This window comes from Malurus melanocephalus, unplaced genomic scaffold, assembly GCF_030028575.1.
Source record: "Malurus melanocephalus ecotype Western Australia unplaced genomic scaffold, MMel_1.1 scaffold_498, whole genome shotgun sequence".
Lineage (NCBI taxonomy): Eukaryota > Metazoa > Chordata > Aves > Passeriformes > Maluridae > Malurus > Malurus melanocephalus.
The window spans coordinates 478,834-506,614 of record NW_026623730.1 but is presented as its reverse complement, the minus strand read 5'-3'; the positions used below and the strand labels follow the sequence as shown (position 1 = coordinate 506,614).

The following is a 27,781-nucleotide window of genomic DNA, read 5'->3' as shown; positions in this document are numbered from 1 at the left end:
TATTAGTATGATAGGCAAGTATAAGCATTAGACTGTATTAGTGATTTAGCTATCATAATAGCACAATAGTCCATCATGTGATGGCTTGTGCACTAAACATTTATTGTGGATTAGCYGGGAAAAATGCTCAAGCTGTCTTGCAAACAGAGCAGGGAAGGTGACTGTTCCTCCTTTCACTGGGTCTGTTCTGGAAGGGGGTATTTTGAGGGGTAAGAAATCTGTGATGGCAGCAGAGAAAGTAAAAATTGTTTCCATCTGATTTTTTTAATTCAAAAAATAAAATGTTGATGCTGTAGCAGTGGTCAGCAGAATAAGGAGCAGTTAAACTTCTGTCTTTGAAAAGGAGTATTTGAGCATGAGCAGCCTGTCGTAGTTTGGATTACGTGTTTTTGGGAGCCATTTTAATACCTCCTCTGAAAACAATGACTCTATATGGAAATTTTTATTGCATTCCCAAATAACAATTTTCTGTGCTGTGATTCCATCTAAATCCCTTTGCCTACTCTAAGTGTAAAAAAAGCTTATCCACATGAATGTTGAAATACCGCTCAATACAAATTGAGTTTTGTGTGATGTTGCTGAGCGTTTTCCTATTTCATAAACATGTAGTTTTTCCAAAGGAAGCTGGAGATAATGGGCAAAAGTCTACTATTCCTTTTTGCTTTGTTAGGCCAGGCTTTAGATCCTTTGATCCTCCCCTCCTTCTCCATGACCTGTGCTAGGGTCTTAAAATTATACATTCCAGATTACACCTCCACAATTTTCTGTCCTGGGATGATGAAAGGATTTGCATATTATGGTAATAATACAAAGAATCCTTTTGGAGCCTAGTTAGCGTGGCTAATTTGAAACTACAAAAAAAAATAATTTCCAACGCAAATTATAATATTCATAAAGTGCTAAACAGATACCTAACTGATTTCTAATCGCTCTCATATTCTCGAGTATCTTGCACTGGCCTTTTTTTAGGCTTGTCTGCTGGCTCCCATTTAATTTGTCCTTAGCTGTGTGCAGTGGATTAGCATTTCATCAGGTTGGATTAAGATTGAGCTGACACTGGAGCTTTCTTTTTTATTTTTACATGCGCGTGTGCGGGGCCGAGCAGATCCGCGCACGTTCCGTTATCCCGCTGCCCATCCCTGGTGGGTGCTGGCACAGCCTCCCCGAGCACGTGAAGGGGGAGAAAACCAAAACAGATGAAACACAGGCTAAAAAAAACAACGTTAAAAAAAAACCCAGAACAAAACAAAACAAAAACTAAACCATCATTCCCTGGAGGAAAAATTGCATTGAGGTTGCTGGCTGGGTCAGTGCGTGAGATTTCATCGGGCTAAAATGATGTCACATGGAGCGAGGGCTTTAGTGGTTTTATTTAGCTCCTAATCCCCACACACTGCTCGGCCAGTTGTCCATGTGCGAGCGCCTGTGTCCCCAGCGGCACAGGATAAAGCATCTGGGCTGAGAGCGGCCGCTCTCCTGCACGGCGAGGGGCAGCCCCTCCGCCGGCCGCCGCATGCTCTGCCTGCTAAGGTTACCGAGGATTAATAATTCAGGCCMCGCTCGGAAAGGCAAAACCGCCAGCCGGTGGGTCCTGAAGTCCCAGGAGGGCTCAGGCRGAGCACGGTCCGGTTTGGATGCGTGCCGGAGAAGCGCTGAGAAGGAAGGCACCTCCTCCTGTCCGTGTCAGCGGSAGCAAGCGGCCTGGTGGCGATGCCCATCCCCAGCAAGCACCCCAACATCGGCCGCTCGCAGAGCTGGGACGCTGCCGGCTGGTATGAGGGCACCTGGGAGAGCGAGAACGCCTTCGAGTACCAGAGGCCACCGGGCCGGAGGAGCTCCCTGACCTATGGCGGTGAGGGCGGCTGGTACGAGCCACCACGGGCAAATGATATCATCTTGCAGGGCGGTGCGGAGCTGAAGCAAGAGGCGTACCCGTACCAGGATGCCGCCTTTGCGCCGGGGCCTCTGAGGAAAGGCTCCGTCCCCGACTTCGCCTACTGCGACCGGCCGGCGCCCATGGCGGCCCGGGGCTCTCTGCCGCCTCAGGATTACTACAGCGACCCGTCACTGTCGGCGAGGTCACCCAAGGACCCYCGCTGCTACCGCGACCACGTGGCGGGCAGGCCGCTGGCGAGCTACGGAGCACCCGGCAGCCGCCTGTCCTGGGACCAGACCCCGGTGCGCCCGCCTGCTCCACCAGACACCACCCGCCTCTACAGGGACCCGAAGCTGGCTCTGGATGGGCAGCGGATGCGCGGCAGAGATGTGTCCCCGGCGTGGTACGGCACGGAGCCCCCCGGCCCGCGGTACGCGGCAGAGCCGCCCGCCTTCCCCAGCAGGCCGGGCTACAGCGATGGAGCGGAGCGGGCTCCTGAGGCAGCGGCCAGGCAGGCCGCCCCCACCTGCCTCGTGGTGGATCCTGCTGCCAGCACCGGCACCAGCTACGGGCCGGGCAGGGACAGCACCGGCACCAAGGGTCCCTATGAYAGCTACGAGGCGGCGGTGGCGACGCCTTCCCACCCGCCGGTGCCCCCCACATTTCCYGGGCCAGAAGGCAAGAGGAGCTTTGACCCCGAATTTGTGGCGCTGCTGCGTGCGGAGGGCGTCTCGGAGAGCACCTTTGCTGCCCTGCTGCAGCAGGGCTTCGACTCCCCGAACCTGCTGGCCATGATGGAGGAGAACGACATCAAGTCGGTGGCGCCCAACTTGGGGCAGGCCCGCGTGCTGTCGCGCATCGCCCACAACTACAAGGCGGAGATGCAGCTGCAGAGGCAGGAGCGCAGGAGCGGGGCGCTGCGCCCCAGGACCCGCTCCAACAGCTTCAGCCACCGCAGCGAGCTCCCGGCCGAGTACGGGGTGCCCACCGTGGATGGCCCCGGCGCCTCGCAGCACCCGCCACCGCTGCAGCCGCTGTCCCCGAGAGGGGTCGAGATGCAYCGCCGGCCATCCAGCGCCCCGACCCAGCACTTGCTGGAGACCACCACCTACCCGGCCCCCGCGGGGGCTCCTCAGGGGCCGCATTTYCTCCCCGGTTCGGGATACAGCACCCCCCTGCCTTGCAGCCCGCACCCGCGCCCCGCTTCTGCCTACTCCGCTCCGGTCGGYTTGCCCATGACGGTGGCCAACCCTCACGCCAGCCCCAAGACGGCGTACCCCACCACCTACACCGTGCCCATGGAGCTGATGAAGAGGGAGCGSACGGCGGCGGCATCACCGGCACCGAGCCCGCACAGCAGCCCCCAGCTCCTCCGCCGGCCGGCGACCGCAGGGGAAGGGGGTTTGACGCCCACCGGACCCGCCTTCCCTGCCCAGCTCTCCCCGTTCCCGAAGCTCAGCAGGCGCACGGGGCCCCCTGTCATCGTCTCCACCATGGCATCGCCTGAACCAAGTAAATACTGAAGGGTCTTAGTCCATAGTAGTAGTTTAGAACCGCCTTGTTGTCGCTTAATTTACCCATCAAAAAACCCACCTTCAAATATCATGGGGGTTCAAGCCAAAATATTAGATGCTGTGCTAGTTAGTAAAGGAGGTGAAGGTTTCCTCACAGGGCTTTTCTGGCCATGCGAAGCTAAAGATACTGGTTCTCACTCYGTGGTTAAATTCCAAATATTTTGTTTGTTTAGCCAACTTCAGTTAAACGTGAGCAGTAGCTCAGATAATGCTTCCAGGGTTAATCTTGCCGTTCCCGTTGTTTTGTCGAGAACAGGAGATTAGATACTGCGCTGGCTGAGCAATTAGGACTACAGGGTTTGCTGCAGATTGACTTTTTACAGCTGTTATCAGGCACAAATGYGTTCCTCTGAGGAAATGGTTAGCATTGTTTTGACTAAATTCATCAGATAGTTAATGGTGTTATTCGAGAATCGACTTACCTTTGGCCATTACCTAAGGCTTTTCTTCTTATTATTAATTTGCTGTTTTATCAGGCATACAAAATAAACCCCTTGATTTCCTTCTCGAGATGCCTGTAAGTGAAGCGATAGAGCTGTTAAAGTAATAGGGCTGTGCTTAAAACTAAAAGCCTGTCATTAAGCACTGGAACAATAAAAATGAATGGTGGCTCTTAGACTTCCCTTCCCCTTCTAGAAATGCTCAGGCCCTTGGCTGCTCAGATGAAAAGCTGAACAATCCGAGCAGGCTCTGCTCCTCTACTTTGGAAGGGTCTGTTGATGACAACACTCAGAGCCTKACAGAAACTAACCCCCAAAAACCACCTGGATAAGTATAAGGAAATTCATCAAATTCATCTGTTTCTGGCTTGAATTGTTGGAAAAAAAATATGGAAAGACACCCCTTGAAATGTTTCTGCTGGTAGTGACTCTGTGAGCAGGGARTTTTCTCAGATGAACTCCCATGCAAACAGTTCCTGAACAATGTGCCGTCCCAGCACACAAACACAAAGCTTTAATAAGAGGGATACCATTTATAGGCATCGAGACRGTGCCAAACTGGTGATGCCATTCCCCAGGAATCTAAATAAAGAATGATTTTGTGAGTGGAAATGATAAAGTTGTCAAAATGCAGACACTTGGCACACCCCTTTCCCTGCCATACCATAATTACACAGCTAGGAAGTAAATGCCGGTTTGTTCACGCTTATGAGTCCTTTATGTAGCTGCTGTAATGTATTGATTTCTGAAAAATGCTTCAATATTAGGCAACATGTTCTGTRTTGACATGGATCAGATGCTAAACTAGTACATCCAGGCAGTATTTTTAAATAAATGCGGCTAAAAAGACGAACTGGCATAATGTGGGGAACACAAATATGTTCATTTATTTGCGCTACGTCTGATTGAGCGGTCGATGCCGGCGCAGTGAAAGCTCTGGGCTGAAGGACCACCAGAGCACAGGGATTGGGAGCAATCTCTTCCACCATGGGAAACAGATCTCTCCTTCCCTGTATTTTGTTTATAAACTGCAAACCCTATTCTTTAAAAATCTTTGTGTTATCCCTTCCCTTCAGCAGAAGTGCACAGCGAGAAACAGCCAGCAGCATTTCTGTGCTGTTGAGCTCTTTCTTGCTACTCAACCCTCTTTTTTTTTTCCTTTTGCCTACGACCAGCTCATTTGCATGAGGATGACATTTGTTGCTCCAGTAATTTCATCTGATAATGGCCAGCTTGCAAAGCGGATCTGAAAACATATTCCTTAATTATGTGTTGCCAAGCAACGAGAGGGTTTGGCCATAATCACAGAAAGATTATCTTCTCATTGAAGGCCCTGAAAGGTTTAGCTGAAGTAGGACCTGTAAAATTGTCTTCATTTTTATTTATGTCCGTTTTTTTCCTTTCCAAATAGCCTGAGAGGTTTTCTTCCTGTAAAAACTATATTTTAAAAGTAGAAGCCAAGGTAAGGCACATGGCACATGGAAGGATGTGGATTAAAAATGGAAAAGCGCGGTGGTTTGTAGATGTTTGAGCTGTGTCGAGCAGGAGTGTTCGCACTTACCCACAAGGGGATAAGCTGAGGTTAGAAATATGTTAAGATGTTTTAAAGCTTTGAGTGGATGGCAGAAACTCAGCTAAATCCAGGAAAATTGTATTTGCCAGCAGGAAGAGCCAGGATGTGTTTTTAGGAGCGATGAGCCTTCTCCTGGCTGTAGCTTTGGCTGTGGATATTCAAGTCACAAGGTGAAAGCAAATTCAGTATTAAACTGTCTCCAAATRGCTGCAAATATTTTCTGTTGGTGTAAGTTAATTTCTTCTCAGTCAGCAGAGGGTTATAAAGTGCAGATTRCAGCCCAGCCATGTTTTGAAGCTTGTTTTATGGGTAAGACCGTAAAACAGATAATTTTGGGGCTTTTTAAAGTCTTGTTGAACTATRCATTGTAGTCTTTCTACAGTGAGTTGTTCCTAAATACCCCATTTGTCATTTCRTGCTGAGTTTGACAGTCGGTGTGCATTTTCACAGCTGCAGTTCACTTTGGAGTTTGGGCAGAGGGCTCKCAGGAGGAAGGTTCTTCTCCTGCCTGGTATTCCTGATGGTAGAGGCAGGATCCTGGGCAGGTGAAAGGAAAGGGAAAATCAGCAATGAGATTTAGTGCTGCAACTGCTTTGCATTGCGTAAAATAATGATCAAGAATTTAGATAAATGGCCCTCCCTGGGAACTGCAGAATTATATGAAGGGAAGGTGGTGAATGAGCAGCTTAAACCCTTTGCAGGGGTGGTAGAGTGACGTCTCCAGAGATGAACCGGCTTCCAATCCCAAGAGCTTCCCTGCCACACCTCTGGCAAAGCTGCTGCTCTCTGTGTCATTGAGACCTTGTATGTCAGGAATGGTTTCCCCAGGGGAGAAACATCCCTGGAGCTCTGGCAAAGCTGCTGCTCTCCGTGTCATTGAGACCTTGTATGTCAGGAATGGCTTCCCCAGGGGAGAAACATCCCTGGAGCTGCTCTTGCAGCCTCAACATCCACAGGATCAGCAGCAGTGAGCGCACRGAGCCAGCTCAGTGGTGAGCAGGAACAAAACCCTGCAAGGTCTGAGTGACAAACACGTGTCAATAGAGGGGCTGAGCCAGAGCGGTGCTGAGCTGGGAGGGAATGCATGGAAATAAATAGTCCAGGTCAACAAAGCTGGAGAGAGCAAACAGCATCTCACGGTCACTGATCACATTACTGCAGCTCCGCCTTCAAATTTTGCATCTTCAATTTATGATTTCTGCTATATTTTTATTAGGCACTTAATTTACTATTTTTTTTTGTTTAAATCCAATGTTTTAGTAGTAAAGCAGTTGGCAGATGAGAAGTCTTGTGTTTTTGTAGCTAGCCTGGACTTCTCCCAAACAGGGGCTGGTCCAGATTTMTGTTTCTGGTGCTGGACTCGAGCTTAAATGAGAAATGGTGATTCATTGCAAATACGTGTCTTGGATGGTTTTTCAAGCTCCAGTTTACACATGAAGATATGAAAGCAAATTATCACAGAGGGGAAGATGCTTCCCACAGGAATGAGAAGCAGGGCTGCCCCATAAAGTCAGGTGGGTATCATCAGGAAGCAAGAAAAAAATAACACTGTTGGCTGTTAGATTTGGTTGAAAGCCTGACCTTTTCCTGAGCAAGGAAAGTGAGGCTGAGAGCAGCTGCCCTCCTTGGACAAGTCGTTCTCTCCAGTGTGAACGGAACTCATCCTCTGTTTTATCAGCTTAGAGACCAGCTAGAAATGCCTTTCACTGTGATTAGMTCAGCTCTGCTTGTACTCTTTAACACCTCATTGTGATGCCTTTTATTGGTATTCTCCCCCCTGTGACAGATAAAAACTGCGTTAACCACACATAATTGCAGGCTGAAACTCTTCACGTGGGCAACCCCCAAGGAGGAAAGGGCATGGCAGGAGCAAGAGCCCTGATGGCTGTTAAAGGATGGTTAAAAGAGCCCATCAAAGATGGTTAAAAGAGTGACATTTGCCCATTCTTTTAAGCTATTAATTCTTTTAACCTAATTAATTTAAGCTAAATTGCCATTGCTTTCTATGGGCAGAGTTTAGCGGGTTATTTCCTACACAATATAAATTCCTGAGCATTTGCTGATGTTGGTTCATTATTTGCTCAGTACAGTGGACAGTTCAGAAATCAACTTYAGGTTTTCTTCGCTGTGTTTTCTGTACGAACTGCAGCATGGAATCACAATGTGTCCATGTAAGGCAGCTCAATTAACAATCGGGACTGAAACAGCACCAAAGGAAGCTCCGTGCACTGAATCCATCTGCTTTAATTTGCACATTGACCTGACAGACCATAGCATGTCCTTGGAGCCATTCCCAGCTACTGTGTTAGTCCAGGTAAACTCTGCACTGYGCTCACTACCGAAAACATGGAATATGGTTTGAACTGGGATCATAGCTCCCATACAGAAATAAAAGCTGAAAKAAGYAGACGGGTCTTTCTGCTGTGCCAATAGTTACAGCATCAAGACATTAATATGCAAAATGATAAGAGAAGTAGCTGCAAAACTCACAGTGAGTTTGGGAAAGCCTTTGAAGAGCACAGAAGGACCCTCACCAAYATCAGCTGAGCACGAGTGCCTAAATATGTATTGTGTGAGGATCTTCRAATTGAAGGAATGCCAACTGCCCACCTTAGTAAGGTGAACGTGCAAGAGAKGTGCTGTTGACAATCTTGATGTAACACTGACTATCGTGGCCAATCTGCACGTGCAATTCATTGGTGCCAGAGAACACGCTTTTAAAATACTTCTTTAAAGGTTGAAATATGCTTTTTATAATGGTTTTATCAAAAGCAATATAAAGTGTCAAACTCATTCCAGCTGCAATTCATTGACTTTAGTGCCATGGCAATAAAAATGAATTTGGCCTGTCGAAGGAGAATGTGTTGTCAGATGCACGAGTGTTGTCATCTTCAATTTACACTTTCCTTTCACCCTGTGTCTCTGGTTCTCTAGCATTGTTAGGACTTTTATACCCAGACCATTCTCTGACTCTATTTGCTGACATTTTTTTTAGCTTTCTCATAAGTAGTTTCCATAGTTACAAACTTCATGTTCACAGAGGGAAAAAAAAAATTTAAAGGTTTCTTCTTATTATTGTATTAAACATTTTTTTTTATATTTCTTCTTCTTGTCATTCTCATATCATCACACTGCAGCCCAGTTTAATGAAAATGCTGCACAACTGAATTGCCTGTTATTTTTAAAAGCAAAGTAGGTGCTGAGCTGAATCCTTGAAAAGCAGAAGACCAACATCATTAAGCCACTGGTGTAGAATAAATGTTGCAGACRTAGGACTGGCATTAGTAAGGTTTATAGATGGCAACTGGCAGGCGAGCTTTTGACTTTTGTACCTAAATAAAACCTGACGTTAACAGCATTCTTCTGGCTTTTGGGGAAGAAAGCTAATTTTTAATCTCTTTTGTCTGCTGTTGGTAGTGTTTTGTTAAAGATGAAGTGTTGGGATTTGTGTGGGGTTTTTTTCCAATATTTAGTTTAGTTCTGCCTCTCCGGTAGGGAGGTGCTGGGCAGCGGTGCTGAGGATTTGGGCAGAGGTGTTTGGCAGCAGTGCCATGGGCAGGGCAGCCCTGAGGAAAGGTTTGGGCAGAGGTGTTTGGGGGCAGAGGTATTTGGCAGCTGTGCCATGGGCAGGGCAGCCCTGGGGAGGGGTTTGGGCAGAGGTGTTTGGCAGTGGTGCCCTGGCGGGGCAGCCCTGGGTAAGGGTTTGGGCAGAGGTGTTTGGCAGTGGTGCCCTGGTAGGGCAGCCTTGAGGAAAGGTTTGGGCAGTGGTGTTTGGGGGCAGAGGTGTTTGGCAGCAGTGCCATGGGCAGGGCAGCCCTGAGGAAGGGTTTGGGCAGTGGTGTTTGGGGGCAGAGGTGTTTGGCAGCAGTGCCGTGGGCAGGGCAGCCCTGAGGAAGGGTTTGGGCAGAGGTGTTTGGCAGTGGTGCCCTGGCGGGGCAGCCCTGGGTAAGGGTTTGGGCAGAGGTGTTTGGGGGCAGAGGTGTTTGGCAGCAGTGCCCTGGGCAGGGGAGACCTGAGGAAGGATTTGGGCAGAGGTGTTTGGGGGCAGTGGTGCCTGGGACAGGGCAGCCCTGAGGAAGGGTTTGGGCAGAGGTGTTTGGCAGCAGTGCTGGAGCAGCTTTGTGCAGGGAAATGGGAGGCTCAAGTGCCCAGTGCTGTGTCCAGGACCTTGCCTTCTCAGCCTCAATCCAATTAGCTACTTGGGAGCAGATGGAGCAGATTAGTGCCCAACTCTCCTTCCTCCGCCCTCTCCCCCAGTGCAGGGGGTGTCGGGGCCAACAATCGGCTTAACCGTGGGTCCCGTGGCACAGCGTGGCACAGCTCCCACCCAGTTCCCCTCGCCAGGGGAAACCTTTCAGCTCATGTCCCAGCCTGGTGGCTCCAGTTCGTGAAACCCCAGACCTGAACTCATTTGCCAGACATAAATTCCATTTATTGGTTTGCAAGGAGTGTCTGCAGCAATGGATAGCTGGAACAGCCGCTCCAGCAGTGGGGTCAGGGTGGAGGATTGTTGTCCTTCCCCACCCGCAGCGTTCCCTCCTGGAATCTCAGCCAGMAAATGTTGGGTGGCCAAGGGAGATGATGGCCTCTTGCTTCATCTTGTGAATGAAAATCATGTCAGGCATTGAGAGGCTGGGAGAAGTGATGTCACTTAACCCTAACCCTAAACCCTAACCCTAACTGCTCCTGCAGTTCCCAAAAGCATTGTATTCCCTGGGAAAAGGGTGGTGTGGGCTCTGTAATCTGAGACATAAGCAGGTTGTCACAATAAGTAGGAAACCAGTGGGGCTTACCTTCTGGTGGAGATCCTTGGTAAATGCTAGTATGAACAGCCAAGATGGCATTCTCATGTTTTATTTATATATGCAGATATGTATAGACATGAAAATGAGGAGAAAAAAATCTCAAAAATATAATCAGTATCACAGTCATTATCCATTTGGATCAGTGCTTCTTCAGTCTTCATTGTTTGCCAGAAGTGTGTTGTTTTGGTTATCAAGCRATTTATTATTTCTAGCTTGGCGAGCAAACAAGCGAACAGGACTTTGTTTTAGACAGTAAACACGGTGATAAGAAATAATTTAGGATATACTTTCCATGAAAAAGGCAGGAAAAGTGGATCAGAGCAGAGGTCTCCTGGAAACATTTGGCCTGTATTTTCCAGATGTGAAGGTGGTACCTCCAGGTGGGTTCCTGGGTTCCCTCCATCTGGGGAGCATCAGGAGTCGCAGGGTGGTGGGATGCAGTGGCAATACCCCCCTGACTCCCCTGCTGCTCTTCTTAACCTTAACACGTTTCCTGACACTTGTTCTAACACTGCAAATCCCTGAGCAGTTTCAAGCTGCCTCCTACACATTCCCTTACTGACCCTATAGATTATCAGCCTTTTCTTAGGATGGCCCAGTCTCTTATTGGTGTTTCTCACTGTTGCCTGCAGAGTGAAAAAAAAAAAGGGGAATGGAGATGTGACACGCATTTGTTTTGTTCTCTGGCCTCTTCTGAGTKCTTTGTTAGAAAGGTTTAAATGAATATTGAAAAAGTACAGTAGTTCATACAAGTGCACGTATTTTGTTTTGTTGATGATAGAAATCTTGATTACTATTGTGAGGGATAAAAGAGAGGATTCAGTGTGGACAGCAGAGAGCTTGTCAGTGTCTAGACTATCCTGCTGCAATCAGGAATGCTGAAATGTAGCTTCAGTTAACCCTCCTGGCCAGCAATTCATGTAATCTCTTCTACTGAGCTTTCCCCAKCTTTGAATTCTTCCTCCTGTTGAGTGGACCTGCGTAAGGGTGGGAGCTGTTGTCTTACCAGCCTAAACATTTGGCTTAAGAGTCTCACATTTCCATTTCATTCTTGTCTGTGGTCTTGTTTCATCTGCAGTCAGGGCTAAAAGGTCCCAAAMCCAGGATTACTAATAAGTGATAACATCAGGGCAGTGCCCAACAAGCTGTCATGCTCTGCAGTGGAAGTTTTCCCCTTGGGGCTCATATTTATTCAGCAGGGAAGGTGTTCTCTGTATTTTTTGTTCATCCTAAAAGCAGGAGCTCCCTCGGGGCACTGTGGCATCTCCCAYGCCRTGCTCTGGCYSCAGGGAGAGCCAGGGATCATCTTCCTGCTGTGAGAGGAGCAAGATACAGAGATATATCCCCAGGACCAGCAGCCCCATGCTCTGGCTCCTCAGCTCTTTTTCACTCCAGTTTTCTGTTTCTGAAGTCTGAGAAAGGCCAACAAAATGATTATTTCTAATTTTGGTAGAATATCTTTCTGGAGKAGCTGTTTCCAAAGTAGGGCAGTGAGTCAAGTTCACTTGAAAAATGGTGATTTTGTCATAGATTTCAATAGGAGAAGGGTTTTTACTCTCTCCTGCAAAAGAAACCAGCTCTACATCACTGACTTTTATTGCATTTCTTAAAATTAGATCTACAAACCCAGTGGTTTCTTAAGCAGGAGAAGCTGTACGTTTCATGCATTGGAAGCCTGTGCATTATTAAAAATAATAGGATAGATTTGTCAAATGGATAATGAGTAGGTTTCTTTCTCTGTTTTTCRGTGTTTTAATGAGTGTAGGAAATGTTTGCTATTTATTTGCTTTCAGGTTTTACCAAGGAGCTCTGGAGATAATTGTCAAATTTCCAAGTGTGTATCAATATTTCATGAAGCTCTGTTTTCCCCTTGTACATTCACGAGTTGTGTCATTAGCACTGGGACTGATATTAACAGGCTGAAGCAAGGCATGAAAAGGAATTCCACCAAACTTGCAAGTTTGAGAATTTCTGGAGCAAAATTCCAGTCGAGGTCCTATGGGTAAAATAAATGTCGGTGATGCCCCTTGGTTTCAGATGTTAAATCTGTTGGAGAATTTTTTGTTTGATCTCGGTTTCTGTGGTTTGTGGGGCTGATCCAGAGAACACCAAGGTTTTTTGTGTGCGTGTTTTGTGTGTGTGTTCTGTGTGTTTGGCCTCACGCCCAGYGCTTAACCACAAATTGGGGTGTACCTTACAGAGATAGGATATCCATCCACGTCATCCTTTGGAAAAAAAAAGCAAATTCCACCTTTCCTACTACCAACAAATTAAATTGTGTTGCATTATTAAAGCTCAAATTGCTTTTAGACATGGTACCAGTCAATACTGATGTTTAGTTTGCTGTTGACTATTTAGTTTTGGGTTAATTTTGCATGGTTTTGGAAGTGCAGTACTGGCTGTGTGTTCACAACTGATGTTCTGCTTTGGGCATTTGCCTTTTAAAAGGGTGCATTTTACATATGGCTGAATGTTTCTTTTTTCTTAATTTCTGACATTTTAATGTAAAATCATCATATCCCYGTTACCATTCTGATTAGGCAACCTTCCCCAATTTTGGTTTGCTCAGCTGAAAACTCTGGTACCAGGCTGACTTGTGCTCCTACTCATGATCTAATCCAACTAGCTCAGTGCAATGCTCTCAAGAAAAAAAACAACACAAGAAACGAAAATTATTCATAGATACAGACCCACTGTGCTCTGCTGTAGACAGGGTGCAAAATTAATTGATAAATTCTTGTGGCTTTTTGACCATTCTAAATGGTTGCCATAAGTACTTCACCAGGCATAAGCTGAGTGTAGCTGGGAAAGAGCAAAAAGTGAGACTTTAAACTTGATGGAACCACACAAAGTCTGGAGTGTTAATGTGGAAACCTGAAAGTGTACAGAGAACTGGGAGGTGGATGGGAGGAGCATCTTGGGTTTCTGAAACAGGAAAGTGCTTCAGAGTTAAAAGTGATTAAAGCAGAAAGGGACCGGTGGTGCTTCCCTGGAGAGGGAGGGATGAACTCCTATGGAAGGGAGTTTGACAAAGGGGTTTCAAGATGCTTGAAACTAGCAGAACTGGCCTGTCTGTCAGTATTTTGGGATAATTTTAGAGTTTGTGACACTATGGGCTACAATAAAGCAAAGGAGGTCACTTGTGAACAGAAACAGCAGTTAATCATGGTTGCAGTTCAGAAGGAGAAAGAGAAATGGCAATTGTGTAGTATTGACACAACAGGAGAGTGGGGACATAATGAATTTGGTCACAGCTCGATATGACAGAGTTCCAGACTMTAAACAGAGATATTTATCAGAGGGRAGACAGTGCTGAGGGTGAMAAATGGGTGCTTTGCTAAGTAAAAACCACCTTGTAAAGGATTTGTAGCTGTGAGGGGTTTGTRAGAGAAATCTGCAGCAGATCAGTTTGACTGCCTTGTCCTTCTCAGAGGGAGTTTGGAACACTGATGGTAAATGTGTCTTAGCTCTGAAACTGAGCTTTCCTCACTTGGTATTTGCATCTTGGTGGTAGATAAGCTGTGTCTTGGTAAATGCAAAGGGAGGTCCATGGCTTCCATCTCCATGGGACAGCTCGAGCAGAGGATGGGGACAGTACAGCCACGGTGCTGTGTCCTTAGCAGGGGTGGCACTGGAGAGAGGAGTGATGCTGAGGAGAGCAGAGCTCACCATTTGTACCCATCCATGTGCTCTCCTCCAGCTGAGGCAGGGACAGAGGAGCTGGATCAGCAGAGATTGGCCCTTCCCAGTCAAACACATCGGCACAGACATTTGGGATCTCTCACAAAGGTCGGGAGAAGCACCCCTGGCTCCTACAAGGCTCTGCCCTGTGCAGTCACATTACACAGGCTGCTCATCCTGTGGGAAGTTGTGGAGCACTTGTGAGAGCCAAAGGAGAAGCTCCACTCTTCTCCCACAGGGACAATGAATTGTTGTTGCTCCAGGAAGAGGTGTCAGATGCCAGTAAAGAAGAGCTCTGCTGCTCTAACTCCTCCTGCAAAGCCTCTCACACCCCTCCCAGCACCCTCAGGCTCCAGAGCTGCAGCTGGACTCGAGAAAATAAGAGTTTGCAATGTAATTCCCACCCAGCTTTTGGTGATTTTTTAGTCATTGAGTGCCTGTGCTGGGGGCTAAGAGGACACAATTCCTCTGTGTGGTGCTGCCTGGGAGAATCTGGCCTTACTCTGGACAATTTCCTGGGAAATCTCCAATTTCCTTTMCTCCCACTCAGGGAAGTTATTAGGCATGCTGAGTTAATGTGCCTCATACCTGTTTGTTTGTTTAATCTGTTCAGAAAGCAGAGCCCCACAGTTCTTTGAAGAAGCACACACTAAGGGATGCTGGACAGTCCAAGCTGCACACACTGCTGAGAGTAGGCAGKGCTGGAAACTGCCCCACTGAGTCCAAAGGAGCAGCTTTGCTCCAGCACAAACACATCTGGAAGAGTGGGAGAGGAAGGAAGAAAGTAGGAGAGCAAAAGAAAGAGTCCTGGATATAAAGAATACTGGAATCACCCACAGTAATCCAACCAAAATACAGCASCGGAACAGAGGGTGCCCTAACAGTGGCCATTTTCTAGGAAAGTATTCCATGCTTGGGAAGAAGAGTTCTGGTAGCAGTCACAGAATGTTTGTGTTCCAAGTTTTTTGTACATTTTTTTTTCTCTCAAGCTGGCAGTTACATCCTTTGTTTGCCTCCAGCTCCTACCCTTCGTGGAGTTAGGAAAAACTCTTGACTCAAAGTCCATCCAAATACAGCAGTGCCATGCTTGGTAAGTGGGTCATGAGCCCTTAGGGTCTGAGCAAAGATTTTCAATCAGAACTTGGCAAAACATCAAGTTAAAATTAYTTTCAAAAGAACCTCTGATTCCAAGATTTCACTTTAAGATTAATTTTCTGGTAAACAGTGTGTGACCTGTGCTTTGATGCTTTGTATTGAGCCACGTGGAGCTCCTGGGTGTCACTGTAAGGCAATTTTAGAGATCTCCTGGAGTGATACTCATATTCTCAAGTTTGGGATGTTCTTTCTTCTTTGATCTTCTGCCTGGAAGTGGAGCATGAGGGTGTGCTCTGAGATTTTCTTTYAGGAGRCATACTCAGAAACAGCTGTGCTCCTCAGCCTTGCTCAGGTCTGACACTCATGTTTTGTTTCATTCTGTGGCTGGTTTGAAGCAGGAAAACCCAAACTCCCCACGCTCAGTTGGATGGGGGGCTCCCATCACCCCGAGGAGCAGCCCTGGGAGGCCACAGCTTCACGTTCAGTCACAATGAGAGCATCTCAAGTACCCCTGGAATCAGTCCATGACCCCTGTTTCTCCTTGGCCAGAGTCCTGTGCTGAGGACAGGCATCAGCATTCTGGTTTTCTGCTGTAGCCAAGGGGTGCTTTCTTCTCCTTTGCCTTCCCAGCCTCCCCAGACTCTTCCTGGGAGCGCTGTTGTGGTGCCAGCCAATGGAATATCCATAGCTGGGTGTTCAGTTGTCTCAGCACGACAGGTATCAGCATCTTTCTGATCACAGGTGTCAGATGCTGGTCARATTGACAGATCCACATGTGACCAGCACAGGGAAAAGCTGTGGTTCTCTACCTGCAGTTTTCTTCCCTTTTCTGTTCAGTCTGTTCTTCCCTGTGCTGATTTGAAGATGCACACGCTCTGAAGCGTCTCTTAGAGAGTTTGTCATGCTTGGGATCTGGTCTGCTGTTTCAAAAAGCTCCACAGCCTTCCTGGTTGGTATTTTCCATCACCAAGCAGGGCAGAGGCTGAGAAGACCACCCAGCAGTGCTGCTGTACTGACAGGGATKCTCAGATGCTGTTGAGGATGGGCTTTGTGATGCTCTCAGAACGTGCCCATCGTCTCATGGACCACGTTGGGTGGCTGCAGCCCACCATGTGAAACGCAGAGCTGCAGTGGGGATGTCCAAAGGATAGAGTGACAGCTTGTCACAACTAGACAGCAGTTCTGTATTTGACGTCTTGAGGTCAAAAACTGTCAGTTCCTTATTTTTTACRGTGTCTTAAATTGCCTGGAGAGTGTTTTGAGCCTTGTCAAAATGAATTAATTAAAGCCAAGTCATATTCACAAGCCTGTGCTGCTCTGATTCAGCAGCAGGGCCGTGTTTGATTTTCAGCCTAATAATTACAAGTGGTTTTGGAGGATCTGGGGGGCTGATAGAGCCCATTTGTGTTTCCTCCAGAGCTACATGTGCTACAGTTTTTACTCGCTCTTTGCCTTGGCAGTCTGTAGCATTGTTTTCCTCCTCCTTAGGAACACGGCCAATTCTCTAATTAAGGAAATCACTCTGCAGCCATTGTCGCTGTTCATTTGAGTTCTTTGTCCATACCAAAGTTTCCAGCTCCCCAAAWGATTTGAAGTCAATCCTTACTACATCTGGAGGAGGACAGGAGTTTTGGCTCAGRGCAGGCTCTTCCTCTCACTCTATAAAGAGCCAGGCATCGAGCACCACCATGGGCAGCACATTCACTTCAGAAAAGCTTCAAATCCACCTCTGGCTATGACAAACACTGCTGAGGTTGTTTTTCTATTGGATTCATATATGAAAAAAAAAATAGTTGAGAGAAATAAATATCACTTTGTGCTGGGCTTTACTGCTTACTGGGCTTTGAGCCTAAAAGGATTTAAAAGTCATCGTGCTCTGAGGGAAAGTTGTAGTGAGAAGGAGGAGGTGGAGGGTTGTTGCAGCCAGCTGTTGTGATTTGGGGAAAGGCTSGTCCTGACCATGGAAAGGAGACTGGGACTGAGACAGAGAGGCAGCCAGGGCTGACACAGCTACACCAGAGGGATTAGGAGCAAATTAGAAACTCAGCTTCATGAGGTTTATAGTTTCCTTTATATTGGGGCATTAATAAAGGCAAATCTTTATCTTTTAGTTGTTATCCTCCCTTGTATCTTTTGCTAATGAGCACTGTCCCCAGTTCAGGCTGCGTTGATAACTGGGTGGAGACGATGGAGACATTCATGTGCTGTGTAAAAGTACCTGGGGGTGTGAGGGAAGAATATGGGCACTTCTCAGTGTCTGTGCCAGCTCCTCCTGCCTGCCTGCAGTTGGACAAGAGAGCCAGAGACAATGCCATGTTAATGCAGCACAGTTCAGTGCTTTTGGTATTTCACAGTGCAGCACAATAACTTTTTTTCTCATTTTGTTTCTGAAGTACATSAAATTCAGAACATATGCACCGTGTCAGGGCTGCTCTTGCAAGTCAGCCCAGGGAAAATGCTCAGATCAGGCCTGGTYGGTCACCCAGAGGGAGATGATGAACTGAAAGACAGTGGGTTTAAACTGAGATATTGGGGGAAATTCATTACTGGGAGGATGGTGAGGAACCTGTGGCTGCCCYRTTYCTGGAAATGTTCAAAGCCAGGTTGGACAGGGCTTGGAGCGAGATGGTCTAAGGGAAGGTGTCCCTCAGGGGGTTGGARCTGGATGAGCTCTAAGCTCAGTTTGTGATTCCATGGCTCCTGCACAACTTGGCTGCACAGTGGAGGCCACGGTGGCCTGGTGCTCAGCTGGGGTTGGGCTCTTCATCCTACTTGATGTGCTTTCCATCCTAGATAGGTCCCATATGGAAGGGAGCTCTCTACTAGCCAAAATAAAGACACTCAGCAATCTGCCAGAGCAGATTAAAGCATGTAGTCTGTTACAGGCACAAAGAAACACAATTTGGGGTAGAGGATACAAAATACATTTGCGAGGCATCTGAGCCTGATGCTAAGACATTCTTTCTCTAAACGTCGTTGTTGCCAATAGCTTCTCTTGTGCTCAGACCAAAACTATTTAGGGTGGAACATTTGCTCCCTACTTTCTAGCAAGCCTGATCRCAGGAATGAAGAATGGATTCTTTTCAGTGGCCGCAGCTGGTTTGAATGATCCCCACACTGAACCCATTGACTCCATGCGAATCACAAGGAAGCAGCAACTGGGATTTTGTTTTTGTGTCTGACAGGGGCAGAAACAGCAGAGCAGTCCTGAGTTGATTGCTTGGACCCAGGGACATGGCAGGGGTGTCCCCTGCACACTCTGTCCCTCGTGCTGGCAGCAGGCAGTGTTCACCAGCTCACTCTGAAATCAGGAGCAGAGGAGGGTGGGATGTGTTGCTGTCTGTGTGTCTGTGCCACATCCTCACCTACACCTTCTGCAGGGCCCCCAGAGAGCACAGCAGAGCTGTGCTTGCTGCAGATCCATCATGTTCATTCAGTGAGAGCTGGGAGAGGAGTTCTTCAAGGACTGTGATCTTTGCATTACATACAAAACAAAAAAAATTCGAGTTGGCAAGGCTCTGAGAGGGATCTTCACCTCTCTCAAGGTCTGCTTCTTCTGAGGAGCAACAAAATACATTGTTTTGGTAAACCTGGGGAATAATTTCCACACCCTGTGACAAATCTACCTCTCTTTTTATAGGGGGTCTCTCTGTTGGTTTCTAAGCTGAAGGAGARTCGATGTAGMTKAGATATTAGGAAGAAATTCTGGTTTGTGAGAGTGGGAGGCCCTGGCACAGGGTGCCCAGAGAAGCTGTGGCTGCCCCTGGATCCCTTTGAGTGCCCAAGGCCAGGCTGRACATTGGGGCTGGGAGCAGCCTGGGACAGTGGGAGGTGTCCCTGCCATGGCAGGGGTGGCACTGGATGAGCTTTAAGGTCCTTTCCAATACAAACCATTCTGGGATTCTGTGATTTAACATTTAAGAGCAACTTCTAATGAGTTTTCTGCAGAAGAATCACCTTCCTTTTTCCTTCCAAAGGATGAGGGCTTCAGGGAGACAAATGGGCACAGAGTTTGTCTCCTTGCAGACAGAGAACAGCAGGAAAAGGAAGGTGACCCATGTGTTGGGCTAAAGACATGGGAGGGATTTGGGAAAACTCTTGCTGACAGTAATGCTACTGAATGGAAATACTTCTGGTGATAATTAAAAAGCCACCTCTGTGTTCTTAAGTGTTCTTAGGAAAGTCAGCTGGCCATGTGCTCTGAGGTTTTTTTCACAATGCTGGGTTTTCCTTTGTATTAYCAAAGGTATTAATTAGAGGAATAGATTACAGTGAGTCCTGTACAATTATCTCTTGGGTATTTGTGGAATGAGCATTGGAAACAGTGTGTGAAATTGTAAAATGCTCATTTAGCTGGGTGTGTTGATGAGCACCATGTCTCACTTCACCTCTGTGCCACCACATCCCTGAACCCTTTGATTACAGCCATTGATTACGGTGGATTCGTGTCAGTGGCAGCTCCTGGGGGGGCTGGGGGTCCCCATCAGAGGCACTGATCCCACATTGTGGGATTGTTGCTGCTACAGGAGCCTCTTCCTCAAGATCACAGGGAGTTTTCTCAACACACTCAGTTTCTTGTGGTTTATTTTGTAATYTGTATGATCTAATCAAGTGTCTAAGCACATAGACAGGGGTGGGATGCACCAGCATCCTTCTTTGCCAACTGCTTGCTGCTGCAAGGCAGGAAATGTTGTCAACTTTCTGAAACTTCACTGCAAGACTCCTTTCCTTCTCTCGCCGTATCTTATTCCCAACAAAGGAATTAAGCCTGATCACTTCATTTTGCCATGCCTCACTGTGGTGGGGTTTGTGGCACAATTTTAAGACTAAATAAAATCAATTAATTGAGACTCACCATACAGTGTATAACTACAGCTCTTAGGTTGATAGGTGATGGGTTTTATTGACTCAATAAAATATAGAAAATGGTTAGAGGAAAACAGCTTACTGCAGTGATATTGTTCAGTGTGATTTACAGTTTTATAACTGTAGGCAAATGTGAAGTATTTTTCACTATCTTGGGTATACRTTATTAGATAAACCCGTATCCTGTGCTTACCTACATCAGCACTGTGATAGTGAAGAGACATAAAAATGAAGACATTTTCAGCCCATTAGAGTTAACGTGGTTTCAAGAGCAGTCAGTTTCTCTACAGTTTGGATTTTGTTTGCCTCTGAATGTGCTGAGGATGCCTGCAGGAAATGCCTCCCAGCAGCTGTGGGAGCTGTGGGACCGTAGCAATCCTTTGCATGCACAAGAAAATAAGACATCTTAAATATGAAGGTTGTTGACCAAAATACCAGCTCATGAAAAACAGAGGGAAATACGGATCTGTGCAGGAATTCTTTGTTGAGCATGCTGATCTGTTTTTGCTCTTGTGGTGTTGCTGAGGTTGCCCCCATGAGAAAAGGGCTGCTCCATGAGGTCCTTCATGGCCCAAACTGTGGCCAAGGGAATGTGGTGAACTTTGAGAGCTCCTGGGGCATAGCCTGGAGCTGGGACAAGCTGGGGCTGCAGCTCCTTCCCAAGGGAATTGGAGGGCAGGAAGGCAGGAGACACCCCTGGAGCACCAGGGTAGTGGTCAGGATTGAGGGAGAGGTGGGTGTTGAACTGCCATAGCCCAGGAATAGCTCATCATTCTTGGAATTGAAAAATAAGAATCTGCCAGTGTGTTATGTGGATTAATGAAGATGAAATGTGCTGTATAAATACATCAGGAGCGCGATCRTGCCGTTATCCCTTGGGCTACTCTGGCTCACAAGGAGAAAAGGTTGATTTGTATTTGTAGATGATTTTGCTCGCTCTGCCAATGCTCATTTTTGTTTTAGTACAAAAGCCAGGGAGTGTGTATTTCTTTTGCTCAAAGATGGAGCAGATTAGCAAAGATTTTTCTAGATTATCGTAGTTTAAATAGCTCTGGTTTAAGATAAATGTTTCAAGTACAATTACTGATTAGTGATACTATTTTAAACACTGATGATAAATTAGGGGGGGTTATAAGCTCCATTATTCAAGGATCCGTGTGATATTTGGACATTGAGCATRGTTTTCCATAAACCAGAAGGAGCTGGTGTGTGACTGGACGGGCTGAGGGCCCTCTGGCTGGGGTGGGAGAGGGGGAAATGAAGCAGCTTTAGGGGTAAAAAACATGATTTACAAAATGATCAGACTGGTGCTGACACATGGAAGGTCATGGGGTGAAGGGGCATTTCGGTGTCAGAACCTTGGTGACGCTTTTCAGTCAGCATTGCCTGGTCCCCAGTTTTCATTTAAGATGTGAAATGTGTGGCTGGGGATTATCACTAATCCACAGAATGTTTTAGAGTCAGGGATGAGAAAAAAATGTTAGGCATGTTCTCAGCCATTCCTAGTGCATGTTGAGCATCCAGACCCCGGGAATAGCCCGGCTGGACAGATCTGGAGGGGTTTGCTTCAGCCTCCAGAGCTCTGAGAAAGCTGTGGGATGGTCACAGAGACACCTCAGCTTCCTCCCTGATCCTTACCCAGAGCTTCTGTCCACTGTGCCAAAAGAAATCCCATCTCCAATGTCATTTGAGAATTTTTGGAAGAGTTTTTGATGGTTTCAGCCCCATTTGAATCCACAGGCTGTTGTCCAGACCTGCAGCCCATGTTTTGCAGCCAGRCAGGAATGCTAGTGGCCAGGAAAAGCCTGATAAAGAGGGAGAATAGAGAATTGGAAAGTTAATCATTGAACTTTTTGTTATCTTTATTCAGCTTGGAAAACTGAAGCCAGACAAGGTTTGCAGGGGGAGATAATATCTTTTATTAGAGCAACTTGYATAGTTAGGGAAAACCCCACATGCTTCTGGGACCACATGCTTTTCTTCAGATCCACAATTGCACATTGCATTAAAAACGAARTTAATTTAATTTTCARAAGGTCCAGGCGGATATTTGAAAGAACTGAATTTGAAAGCAACTTACGAAAAAATACCTCATTTGCTTTAATTTGATTTGGACATTTCAGGAAAGATTTCATAGCCCTGAATTACAAAAGACTTCTTTTCTGGCTTGAAGTTTACTCACAGGAATGTGACATCTGTGTATCAAAGGGCTGTCCATAAAAGAAAGTGGTGGAGCCCCCATCCCTGGAGGGATTTAAGAGCCATGCAGATGTGGCACTTGGGGACACGGGGCAGTGGTGGCCTTGGCAGTGCTGGGGAATGGTTGGACTAGATTTTCAAGGTTGGAAAAGACCTTGAAAATGACTCAATGGTTCTGTGAAATCAAAATTTCTGCATTTAGCCTCATTTTGTGCCCCTGAAAATCTGCTTTCATTTCTTCCTGAAATACCTACAAGGCCCTTTTGCACCTCCAGAATGCCCCAAGCACCCAGGAGTTATTGGTGAGCAGCCAGTGAGGCTGCAAAGTCAGAAAGGTTAAGAAGGGTGAGTTTGATATACAGAGTTCCCTGCTCTGACCACCACTATTTTCTCCCTCAGTCTGGAAAAAAAACCCATGATTAAGTGGTAATATTCTAAAATGTGGGAGTTTGTAAATAATCAGTGTATTGTTATTAATCAAGGTAATTTCTCTGTTCCAGGAGATAAGACATTATTATTAATAACATTTTGAGTGAAAGGTTTTGCGTGCTCACCCTGAGCTCATGAAATCTCCAGCTGCAATCCAGTTCTGTGTTGTTTCCTTTTTTCATTTTTGAGTGGGGTTTTTTCATTTTTTTTTATAGTCTTCTACATCATCCAGCACACCAATTTAAAATTCCCTCAATCCAGCTTAGTCTCAGCTGTATTAATGCATGGCTCGAGGGCACAAATAGCTAAAAAGGGCTGTATTGTGTGGCATCTCTAAAATCTTTTTTTCTGAGAAGTTGGATAAAGAGATTGAGGTTTTTTAGGGGGGATTTGGGTTGAGGTTGTTTTTTTTTTTTTACCCAGCTGAGTGAGCAGCCTTGCAGGTGGCTCAGAGGGATGTCAGGCCAGGAGATGCTGCTGGACCTGGTGTCACCCCATTCCTGAACTTTCCAGCAGAACATTCTCCTCTGGGAAAGTGGCTGCAAACACAGTGTGGGATCCTTCATCATCTTACTGATGTATCTCAGGAGACAGCTTTACAGCAATATTGAAAATAATCAAATATATTAGTTRGGGAACATGGGTTGAAGCAGGAGTGATTTTCTCTTCAATTTTTTTCCTCRGATATCACACASAGARCTCTGTCTTCTTGATGCARTCATGCCTGGGAAATCCTACCTGGKKTACAACCAGTCTTTTTCAATATTAGCTTTAAAAAAACTAGAAAATATTGGGGTTTATGGAATCATTGAGTGGTTTGGGTTGGAAGAGACCTTTAAAGGTCATTTAGTCCAACCCCTGCCACGAGCAGGGACATTTTCAGCCAGGRACATGATCAGCCTCCCTCCTTATTCCTTGAAGGATACAAGGGAGAGCAGCTGGGCTTTGGTGGTCACTGCCAAGCCTGGAGCTTTGTTTGCTCTGTTTTTATGGTTCTGGGCTGCTTTAAGTGTCAACAGGAATGTAAAGTGTGCCCTGTTTGTTTTTTTTCAAGTGTAACCATGATAAAATCCTATGATAGACCTGTAAAGCTTTAGTTGTAAAAGTAAATCGACTTTAATAGCGAGTAGGCTGTAGTTAAGTGCTTTTGAATGTTAGTATTTAGGGTTTTTTTCTCACTTGGTTATAATCCGGTGCTACAGGGAAGTGAGGGTGTTTATCTTAGGGAAATGAGTGGGATTTGCAGGCACTCAGCACCTCCCAGGACCTTGCAGGGTTATTCCCCTGCTCTTATGCTTCACCATCCTTTCTGCACTCAGASGAATTGGTCTCAAATTCTCTGAAGAGCGATGGGAGAGCACAGAGGAGCTGCGGGTACAGACYRGGATGGGGGAAGAWRTGGGGAAAAACTGCAGCAAGAAACCAGGACAAGGAAARCAGGAGCTGTGTGAACCTGCTGGGAACATGGCAGTGCCTGGGCTTTCTGTCTGTGCTGGCAGCTGCCAGCCCTTCTTGGCACTCTGCTTGGCCAAAAATTGCTTTGGGGAGGCTCCTGAAGTCAAGCTGGGCTCTCACCAAAGGCTCCCACATTGCCCTTATGGAAAAGGTGTGAGGTGAAGCCTGGGCTGGATCCTTGGGGTGTTGTTTTCACTTTTGGCTGTAAATGAGGGACTTGAGATGACAGCAGCTACATGGTGGACATGGAAATCAGGATTTCTCTTCCAAAATGCTGTCCAGGCTCCCACCCTAGCAAAGCAGTCTTGTCTCTCCAGAGACAGAAACTCCTTCACCAACCCTCCTGTGGGCTCTAAACCTCCGGGTGATCTCAGGATCTCATTTTGCCAGCAGCAAAGCAGAGGTGCTCAGAGGTGCCCTGTTGCTTAAGAGACCAAGAGCATTTTCTGTGCAGTGCAGTGGGAATGACTTACTTATGTCAGTGCTTAACAGCATCATTTAATTCCTACAAGCACCTCCCAATGTGGCATTTCCTTTGTTTTCTACTCAGAATCTCTCATTAGCATTGTTCAAATGAGTTCCAAAGGTGCTGGTGGCACAGGGACAGTTGGTGGGATTGAATCCTTCCCACTTCCCAAAACTGGACCCAAGTGCCGGCTTTGATAGTTGACCTTTTGTTTTAGTTTGAGGGAGTTTCCAGTGTAAACCATAGGGCTGTGGGGTGTGTCTGTGTGATAAAGTCGAGTTTGCACCCCACAATGTTGTGGACAGCCCCACTGCTCGTCTGGTGGGGATCTGAGTCTGTAGAATTCCAGGCTGTCCCCATGTCAGGGCTGTCACTGCTGGTCGACAGGCTCATCTTTAGCCTTGATTTCAATATCTCATATTCCAAAATGTCTTTACAGCCTCTGAATCCCTCGGGGCAATTTCAAGTTTGAGCAGCCTCCTGCCCAGATGGCCGATATCAGCAGCTCTCCCCTGGCAGCAGCATCCTTCTCCTTGGGTTTATTTATTTTATCTTTGAAATATAAAAAAAAAAAAAGTCAAAAAACGAAGCAAAAACCAAAACAATGAAAGCTGTCCATTTCCTGGAGCAGCTCATTTGTTTTTTACTGCYGTAGTTTGGATGGAAGGGGAAAGATAAATGGATAAAGAGGACAGGGAGGGACCCCAAAGGAGAGCTGGCACAGGATGTGCTCCCTGGGGCATGATGCCKTATGGCTGGAATGTGTGGCTCAGAGGTGAACGTCCCACCCATGAAAAAATAAAGGATATATCCTGCAGCTGAAGTGCAGCAAGGAAGAGAGTGCTGGATAAAATCAGGAAAGCTGCCCACTGAGCATTAGGAATACAATTTGTTTCCAGCACTGGGCTTAGTAATGGAGCATACTCAAGGAGAATTTATTGCGGATTTTTTTTTTGCTACCTTCTCCATGTTTTTTTTAATATGAGCTGCAAAGCTCAGCCCTGGGCAGTGGGACAGTTTGAGGGTCCATATGGTGTCTGAATCAAACAAACCCTAACTGCGCTTTTTCCCTCTTTTTCCCATCCCTCTCTTTAAAGAAAGAAAAAGAATACAGGAATCTGAGCTGCTCTGAGCAAGCAGTTTCTCTCCCAGGTGCTTCTTTTAGCTTTCTTGGTAGCATCCCTCCCTCACCACCCCATATGGCCTCTCCCATCTGCTCTGCCTCTCCCGTGCCCTGGCAGCTCCCACTCCCTCCCTGGTTTTGCCATCCCATCCATCCGTGCCCTGCTCTGCATTTCCACTTCTCAGGCTCCCTGGATGGACCTTGGGCCAGCACATCCCATCTCCCATCACCTGCTGGGAATTATGAGATTCATCTCAAACCTTGCTCAGCTCTTCTTGCAGTCACTCCTTGGCATTTGGTCTTCAGACACAGATTTACCAACCTGGAAATGTGGGAATAACCCAAACACCCACATTTTGATACATAGCAGAGACCATGCATTGTTCTTCTGTTACTCTTTCATGCATTCACACCAGTTCACGTCCTTGCAGCTGGATGTGCACTGCTCCTGGATGGGATTTAGTTCAGCCCAGAGATAATTTTGTGGATGAGCACTCCAGAGTTTTGCAAAGCTTGTGTTTGGCTTTTGTGTCCCAGTGCATCAACCATGGCATCGGCAGTGTATCCCAGTGCTTTACTGGGGGTCCACAAAAGGAGCTCTTGGTGGTGTGTGTACCTGCAGGAATCCAGATAAAACAATTCTGTGTGTATTTGTATTTTAATTGAGCATTTCCCCATGGCTGCCATGTCTGTGGTTCAGCTGGGGGCTGTAACCACGGTGCATGGATCAGCTGATGGGGATATTGCTTCATGTGGGAACTTCCTATGCATTTTTAAAAATACTTTCCTCAAGGAAGCCCAGGAAAGTTATCTGGAAAGGGAACTGGCCAAAATGCAGCTCGTGTGTGCTGATTGGGAGAGATGTGCTGGAGAGGTCAGGGCTTTGCACAGGCTATTCCCAACAGCAGGTACGAGTTTTTCCCTTCCCAGCAGGGCAGGATGGGCTTTACTGCCTCTTTGCCCATCTTTCTGGAGCTCAGGAGTTTCTCTGAAACACGATTTCCCTCATCAGAGGGGACTGCCATGAAYCTGTGGGTTTTTCCAGTGGGCTGGAAGTTGCCTCACYTTTGCCATGATCCCTCTTYCCCACAGCAGCCCTGGCTGTGAGCCTGGAGCTCCAGCATCAGTCCAAACACTGGCTCTCCACTGAAGGAGAAGATTCTGCACCATCCCTGGTAGGATTCTGGCAGCATCAAAGGTGCTTTGCTTTTAAAAATACAAAACAACCCATGATTATTTAAAAAAAAGTGTATTTCATGTCACTTTGTGACATACTCRATGTTTGTGTGGCTTCTGTCTGCACAGTACCAAGTGCCTCTGGAGTCTTTGTAGTTAGAAAGAACTGTCAATACCTGTTTGGGCTTTTTTTCCCTAAGTGTGGGATAAAAATTGTGCAGATTTTTTTTCTTATTTCTTGGATGGGGTCTGTCCATGGCTGTTGGTGGTGCTGACAATGACAATGGCAACTGGGAAGAGGGAAAAACAACTGCTCCAACAACTGCTCCGAGCCATGCTCTGATGGAGATGGGGCACTGCACAGGCACAGCTTACCCTCATTCTCCACATCCCACAGCAGCAGTGTCCTACACACTCCTGACAGAGTGTGGGATGGGGATGACAATTATAAAGTTATAAAATATCCTGGGCTGGAAGAGGCCCATGAGGATCAGCAGCCCAGCTCCTGTCCCTGCACAGGAACCCCAACAATCCCCCCTGTGCATCCCTGGCAGCGCTGTCCCAACACTCCTGGAGCTCTGGGACCATTCCCTGGGGAGCCTGGGCAGTGCCAGCACCCTCTGGGGACAGCAGAACCTTTCCCTGAGATCCACCCTAAACCCCGCTGACACAGCTCCAATCATTCCCAAACAGTGACTTGGGGCTGCTCTTACCTACTTGGGACAAACCAGGCAGGTACAAACCAGGAGATGGATGTCTCCAAGAAGATGTGAGTCCTGCTGGTGATTGAGTGTCATTTCTGATGCCGAAAATCCGTTGATTCACGCATCAAGAATTTGGCCCTTGGTTTGTGGATGCAGCTGAGATCAGCACAGCCTTGCTTTCCCCAGTGCTTTGTGTTTGTTTTTCGTGGTGCTGCTGCTCAAGGCTATCAGCCTTTTTCTGAAGCTACGCTCTGCATGGAAAGGCATGTTTCATTTTTAAGTTAAAAAAAAAAAAAAGCCACACACACAAAAAAACCCA

General features: G+C 46.9%; 1 protein-coding gene across 1 annotated transcript in view; it reads left to right on the top strand.

The window, feature by feature from the left end:
* The first annotated feature begins 1,710 nt into the window (after window positions 1–1,710).
* Window positions 1,711–27,781, top strand: part of CTBP2 (C-terminal binding protein 2) — a 39,537-nt gene continuing 13,466 nt past the window's right edge. The window contains exon 1 of the mRNA XM_057381211.1: window positions 1,711–3,388. Coding sequence (XP_057237194.1) covers window positions 1,711–3,388 — 1,678 coding nt within the window. The remainder of the gene's footprint in view (window positions 3,389–27,781) is intronic.